Below are 7,771 nucleotides of genomic sequence, written 5' to 3'. Positions count from 1 at the left end.
CCCCCCTTTTCTACGCCTATGTCTATGTTAACAGTCACCTTTAGGATGCAACTGTCATGTTTTAAGCCAACAGCCTGCAATGTGTATTTACAAACACTAGACGGCACTGGTCTCCTTACTTAACCAAACCTAAGTAAAAAAAATGTCCTCTCAAGTAGAAAGCGCAGCTGTGCTTCGTTTGTAAACAATTCCTCCGGTCAGAAGTTTTCAGCTAATTCGAAAAATGTTTCTAAAATACTTATATATAGCAATTTACAAAGAACAGGAGAATCTGCCAAGTGCGAAAAAGAATGGCTTTAAAGTGATTAAAGCTTTCTGCAGTTTAGGTGAGCGTGATTGATCTCAGCTGTTTAAATGAAGCTTAATGATAAAATAGTAATATGCTTTTGAGTAAAAATGCGTGTTGGCATTACGATAGTTTTTTATTCTACTTAGATTCTGCTTGAAGTTATTTTCTGAGGCCAACAGCCGCTGAAACAATTTATAGAAGAAAAAAAATTGTGTTAATTACGTCCGTCTTTTGCATCTAAATAGCATCTTGTTCAGGTGGAAGAAATAAGAAATATTGCACAATTACATCACAATTGACACATGACGTAAGCTCAGTACTGAGGTGGAGCTGTCCCGTTCTGGATGCTCAGGAACGTTTTCATTATAACGAGATAGTTTCTTGTCTTAATCAGCTACAAACCTTTAGCAAGTTTTAAGTAATGAAGAGCTTTAAAACTGAATAAAATATGTTCCATATTTAAAAGAGGACATATTTAGTCAATTAAGATGACCCCTGCAGTCAGTCAACCCTTCATTGTCTTCCATTGAACAGCTCTATGGGGCAGATCCTCGTTTCCCTCACCGCTGGCTAACTGTCTCATCTCTGTATGGCTGACAGGCCTCTACAGCGACCCACAATGCACCGGGATGGCTCAGGCCCGGGTTCCCATGGGAGAGCTGGGTTCTGCGGGCTCCTCCGTAACGCCACGGCTCCTCACATCTGAACAGGAACTGTCATCAGGCGGGTCAGAGGCGACCCGAGAGCCCACAAGCTTCTGTTTCAAAGATCGCGTCCACCTTCAGATGGGACCGGGCTTGAAAGAGGAGCTTAATCACCACGGTAACCTGTCTATTCGACACACACATGCAGAACAAGGAGGCCTTTGGGATGGGAAAGGCTGTAGATGCGTTCCTCTCCCTCGTTGTTAGCCCCAAACTCAACGTTTCTCCACTCTCAGTCTCATCAAGAAAAAAAAAAAGAAAAGAAATTTCCATATTTACTTTGAGTTAGTCCATCTCCACTGACACGTCTGTCAGTGTGGCTAAATCTGGCTGATTATTAACCCTTCGTGTGTGACGTGGCGAAATGTAAAAAACGTCAACGTGTGGTTTTGGTGGGACTCCGGTTACAAAGGCAGCTACTTTCTGAGGAAGGAAAAAGTACACATGAAAGCTGATGACGAGGGTTGGCTGGAGAAGAAACATTTAGCTGCTTTACATCCAGAGGACTTAAATCCATCCATACATTTATGTGTCATGAATGTATTTTGTTCTCTAAAAATTAGCCACAAAAAGACGTTGAAAACTGCTGAATATCTCCAAAATTTCTGCCGCTATCTCTTGCTTATGGTTGATTTGTTACCTAAAACCAAATGAAGATGCCGTTTAGCACACTCTATGTTGGGTCCAGATGGGATTTGTGAGCCAGGCTTTATTCACAGTTGGCTTCTCACACCTGTGTCTCCACGGATAAACGTCTCGGCTGCGAATCCCCGGAGAAACGGAGAGGGTTGATGATTATTTAAAGATCTGGGCCAGCGCGGGTCAGGACGACACGCTTTCACACCTTCACGTTTCTGAAACCACGAGGCGCTGCGAGGCAGCGCCAAGTCACAGCAACAGAACAGAACAACAAGGAATCACAATACGGTTTGGAAAATCAACTTTGCAAGCAATAAATAATCTCAACAAAAACATCCACCATTCACTGTGACATTTCCACCTTAAAATGGTTGAATGGAAGTCGGAGTCAACGTGATATCTGGAAAAACAAATGTGTTTTTATACACTTTTTGTCTTTTATCACCGAAAAAACTCTATTTAATATCACCAAAAATGATTGTTTATCTTTAAAGTGGAGATTTGAGATTCTGTATTTGTGTTTGCATGAGTTCACAAGAAAATGGAGATTTAGGATCCTGTGCATTAGCAAATCCACTTTGACACGATTCTTAATCAACATCGGTGTGGGTTCATGTGGATGAAAACTTCTCTGAAACCGATCCGTTGTGTTTGATTGTGTTATTTTTCAGAGAACGCAGTGGATATGTTAAGTTTTCATAAAACCTGGCTACATCTGGACAAGGCCTGAATTTGTAGAAAACTCAAACTGTGAATCACTGACATCAGCGTCTCTCTGATTTGTGGAAGCTGAGATCTTCTGCGTCTGTGCCTCTCTCGGGTCTCCGCTCCTATAAAGCCACTTCCTGTGTGCTCTGAGGCGAAGAACCAGCAGCAGTACCTGCTTTCCCACTGCAGCTGCAAATAACACGGTGATGGAGGAACAGAGCCACTTCCTGCACAGATCCTTCAGGGAAATCCAAGCCATACGCCTCTGCAGCCGTTTCTGCCTTGTGGCTTTGACATGTTTGTTATGCAAATTAGCATTGGGGCCACTTTGATCACGGAGCAGTTTATATCTGAAGATCGCACTTGTTTTCTCCATATATATCAAATCATGTTCTGTGCTGACAGAGCCGCCGCACATCTGGACCTCTGGGAGCGCCTGGTGCTTCCATTACCAAAGTTTGTGGCGGTTTTCATCTCTCAGCATTCCTGCTGATGGCGAAACGTGGAACTGAAGGAACTGCAGAAAACTGGACGGCTTTATGGTCAGTCTGGTGTTCATGGCAGGACGATCAAAACATGCCTTAAAGAAGGATATGCTTCTATATCTGAGTCAAATCATCTACGAATGTAGAATTTAGTTCAAATCAGTTACATTTAGGTCAATTCAATACAAATTATACAGCAAAATTATGCTTTTTTTAAATGAAAAAATATTAGCTAGCTATTCACGCTCCTCTTTGACCCCTGGCCTGACAGCAACTCGTTTTAATGCCGTCTCTCTAACTGCACATGAGTGTTTCATCCGTCATTCGGCCATTTTTGCAGTTTGGTAGCAGATAAAATTCTCCAGCAGCTCAGAAGCTTTTCATTCCCAAACTGATTAAAAGACACCAACAATGGAGGACAATGTGTCCGTCTAGCCGAACACGTTGCAGCCAGAAAACACTACAACATGAACAAACACGTCTTTAAACAAGGCCTCAACCTAGTTAGCAAGTTAGCTAGTGCTAGTGCCAAAAACGTCACTGAAAGCATTTGGTTTATGTGTTCCCAACACAAAAACAACATAAATGATACGATGATATGAATGGTCGATGAGCAAAACGGCAGATCCTCACACCCTCAGCATAAATATAGCTGTGGACAAGATCACTGACGCCTATTGAAGGGTTCGGTGAATACGCATATGCAACTGGGGGGTTCGATACCTCAAAAAAGGTTAAGAACCACTGGAATAGAGAAAACTGAACGGATTGAAAAGTATGATCCACACAACACTGGAAGAGACTACGTTTGAGTTTTCTGCTCTCCTAGAGACTCACAGTACACAACAAAATATAATTATTTGCGAGCTAAAGAAGTGTATTTTATATGATGCATCCGCTTTAGATGTTGAAAAATAAAACAGCATTTATATGAACATTTATACACTCTTAACGCCGACATATAACGAGTTTAAATTTAGATGGACCTAATAAGGAGGTGATTATGGTATAATTTCTGTTGAACCTTTCCTGCAGGGTTCTGACCTCTCAGAGCCTGTTGGATGGATAGATCCAGGTCAAGATGCTTGTTCTGGACCGTTAGCCATTCCTGCCCTACTGTCACCAAACACAGTTCACCCACAATAAGAAACTTCTGTCTGCAGCTAGATTGTGACGTAAGGATGGTAGAAATGTCGTTGTCTGGAGCAGATGAGAGCAAATGGAGGGGAGATAATTGAAACCAGCTTGTAGTTTGGGATGGAGAATGAGAATCTAAGTAATGTTTCTGATAAGAGGAGCGTATGCTCACAAGATGTGAATTATTGTCCTGTTGTTCAAAGGTAGCAAACCATGCCAGGACCTTTAAATTGACGGTCCCTGTGGTTACCATATGGAAGACATCGGCACCATTTATTGAGTCAATTAAAGGTCATGCATTCTTTGATTAAATTCGAGTCTTTTTCCATTCCGTCTATTAGATTAAGCGCACAAATCTCCAATCTCACAATCAAAGAACTGAGAGCGGGAGAGAAATTATAGGCAATCGAATCATTTGTTATTACCCTTTTACTTCTGAATGTTTGATCCCAGCGCTGTTTTTATCCAATTAGCTGCTGACATTCATGTTCAGCTCAACCCGTGTGATGAACCCGTGGCTTTCTTTGTCTATCGGATCCTGTGGCAGATTCTCAGCTTCACTCCGACAAAAACACAATAGGCACGATTTCATTTGCAGACATAAGGGGGAATGCATGTGTCACAAAAATTATACGCCCCCTTACAGATTACTTTGATTCTTGTTTTGTATGACCATTTTTAAGAATTCAATCATACCCAACAGTCAAGGTGGCATTCTCTTCTTTGCAGAATGGCTTTATGTCAGCCATATTGGTGGGTTTCTGAGCATGACTAGCCTGTTTAGCCTGTAATGCTACAACATCTCAAGCACTTTTATGTTCAAAACCTTAAAAATGGTTCTGTAATCCGTCCCAGACTCATAGACGTTACTTCTCATCAGTTCAGCTTGAATGTCTTTAGCCAACTTCGTGTTGTCAGACAGGTTCTGTTGAAGTGATTTTCAGATTTTTTTTACCAGGTTTTATTGTAGTGAAGACCTCCTATTGTGAGAACAAATCAAGACCAAAATGTTTAGTGGCTGAGACCAAGTGGAGTTCAAGAACAGCCCTCCACACTAGCATTAGCTGACGTTAGCTTGTGGATCATCTTGGTTAACAAATGACGAGAAATGGAAACTAGTGTCCTAAAACATACAGTATATGTTTTCAGTTAGCTACTAAGTTATGAAGATTAAGTTGGCTATCTAGCACAGGTAGCTAACTTAACTAAATAACTGACATAGGTTGGGTAACTAGCTACCCACATTAGCTTGTTGCCAAACATAGGTTAGTTAAAAGGCTAGTTTAAAATGTATAGCTAATATTGACTAAATCTCTTTGTGAGGAAGTGCAAAACATTCTTGTAGAGACCCATATAGCTAACGTTGCTAACATCCCTTACTCAGATTCTCTTTGTTTGTGCTTCCTTTAAGTTACAATAAAAGTTTGACATATTATCCACTGTCTCTGAAACACTGCTTTATTTGTTATTTTCAGTTATGTTTTTTAGGATTTATGTTGCCGAGTTGTATTTCTGACATCTTCTGTTCCCAGACAACCGCTGCTCACTTTGTTGGAGTGCGAGTGAAAACAGGGTGGAGACGGGTGACAGCGACAACAAGTATAATTCGCAATGAGTCACGTTATTACTTGGATTTAAATCATCATGTTGAGACATTAGCAAATAAATTGGCCAAATTTTCTGGCAATTTGGTGATTAAAATCCTGAGGACAAATGCACTACAACACTTCCTCTGGCTCAGGGAGGTTTTTTTTCTTCTATAAATCTAAAGCAAATTATGATGCCAGGAATAATTAATGAAGGACTGAAGCTAATTCCAAGATGGGGTTTGGTCCCTTTCTTCCTGGATGGATGGCAATGTGGGCTCCCTACAGAGCAGCTGATGAAAAGCAGAGTTGTTGGTGAATTCAGCCTGGCAGTGAAGCTGAGAGTCATGTGCCTGTGTTTAAAGGGAGCACAGCCAAATCTTTGGAGGAAGAGCAGGCTGGAGGATCTGCCAAGCCCCAGACGCTGCAGGAATGTCAGCTTGAGGAGCAGCAGCTCTAAAGTCCAGTCAGCAGCTCTCACTGAGATGACGGCTAGCATGATGTTAACCAGAAACTTCTGACTAGGACGTTCTGAACAAGAGTTTTAGAGGAAACCTTCAGTGTTTGGATGTTTTGGAGCTAAGTGCGTGTCAGTCAGCTGGATGAGGCTCGTCTTGAGCGCTGCGGGCATGTGCAGCGCCTCTCAGGTCCTGGCAGTTAGCTAATAAACACAGGCCTGTCAGCAGCTGCTGCTGATGTAATGAGGAACCTCTCCTCCCCTCCACGCCTCCCTGCCTCTCTGTTTACAAGTTTTACTGGGTGTTGCTGCAGACTTCCAGCCTTGGCAGCACAGATAGTGGGTTAAAGTGTGTTTGTGTGTGGCTCCCCCCCTCACCCCTCACCACCACCGGCTGCAGCACTTCCAGGGGAATTTACAACAGCATGTTTTCAGCTGCCATGAAAGGAGAGTCCACATCATCATCATGCTGTCTTCCCAACCCAAACACTCCAGAGAGTCTGGGAGCTGCAGAGCTGCTGAGCGGAGCGGAACCGGCCGGCGCTCAGTAAGTTTCACTCCCTGCTTGTTTCTGTAGCCATGTCGTCATTGTGAATCGCTTTCTGCTGCTTGTACGACGCAGGGCATGAGTAGATACGCTAGGAAAAGTTTCAAAAGTTCAACGTTTAACATTTTATTCATTTATTTAGTAACTGTATAAAGATGTTGGGATGTTTCTTTAGGACTAGAAACTCTTTACTTAAAGCCTGAGTTATGGTTTTTGGGGTTTTATGCAATTCACTTAAATAATGGAGAAAGAAATAAAATGTTTCCCCTGCAAAATAAGGAACTTGTTCCCCAAGCATATGCAGTATGTTCAGATCCAATAGTTACTTCCAATATTTCAACTATTATGGTTCACATCATAAACAACAATAGCTGTATCTAAATGGGGTTTTAGGCAGCCATGCCATTCTTTCACAAGAGTAAACAAAAACATGGAAATTTAATGCACAAGTAGGAGAGACTTTGAGGACTTCCACTTTGTGTCAGTTTTATGAATCATGAAATGTCCTGGTCAGAGGAATTGGAGGTAAAACTACTCAAATCTCTACTCTTGTATTCGCCTTAAATTTACTAGGTAGCTAGCTAATTTATCCAACATTGTAAAATTAGCAAAAAGTAACTGCATAAAAGAGAGAAGTTGAACTTGCATAATCTTGTAAAGACAGGCAAACTAAAGTTCAAACTATCACATTTGAACCCAACATTAGTAAAGCTAGCTCACAAACTAACCAAGTATTTTTTTAAATAATGCTAGCTAGTTAGCTGATTGTAAGCAATTACCTGCGTAGGCAGTGGCGCAACTACACATTATTCAGGTGGATGCGAAAACATAAATCGCCTTCCCCCCCCCCCCCCCAGACGCTCTGAAGTGTTTGGGAAAACATCATCGGCGCGTCTTTTGGCGCCCCCTCTGGTGCTGCGCCCCTATGCGTTGCCTACGCTGCATACCCACTTTTTGCGCCACTGCGCCCCACCTTTAGGCGCCATTTGCTGCGCTTCTTACTATGCGACCTAACTCGAGTTGTTTTTCTGATACAAAAGAAGAAGAAGCTTCTTTTGAGCTAATTTTATAGCCTGATTGTGATTTTTCTGAGACTTCAAGAAAATGCGCGGTGGGAGGAAAGCTGCGATTGTGTGGAGGAGAAGCTGATCTCCGCCCTGCAGCGGGAGGAAAGCAGGTGGCTCAGACGGCCAAAGAGGATTTTTGTATTAAACTACCA

The 7,771-nt window shown here is 42.2% G+C and overlaps 1 protein-coding gene across 2 annotated transcripts in view; it reads left to right on the top strand.

Annotated features, from left to right (window-relative positions):
• The first annotated feature begins 6,412 nt into the window (after positions 1–6,412).
• The window catches only part of LOC103473550 (nck-associated protein 5-like), a 133,350-nt gene continuing 131,991 nt past the window's right edge, over positions 6,413–7,771 (top strand). Inside the window, exon 1 of one of the 2 annotated variants that reach the window (XM_008423910.2) lies at positions 6,413–6,552. In XM_008423910.2, coding sequence (XP_008422132.1) covers positions 6,431–6,552 — 122 coding nt within the window. In that variant the 5' untranslated portion in view covers positions 6,413–6,430. The remainder of the gene's footprint in view (positions 6,553–7,771) is intronic. The other variant, XM_008423870.2, reaches the window with a different exon arrangement.

This window comes from Poecilia reticulata, linkage group LG2 (genome assembly GCF_000633615.1).
Source record: "Poecilia reticulata strain Guanapo linkage group LG2, Guppy_female_1.0+MT, whole genome shotgun sequence".
NCBI lineage: Eukaryota > Metazoa > Chordata > Actinopteri > Cyprinodontiformes > Poeciliidae > Poecilia > Poecilia reticulata.
Note: the sequence above shows the minus strand (reverse complement) of the source record. Positions and strands in the feature narration are given on the sequence as shown.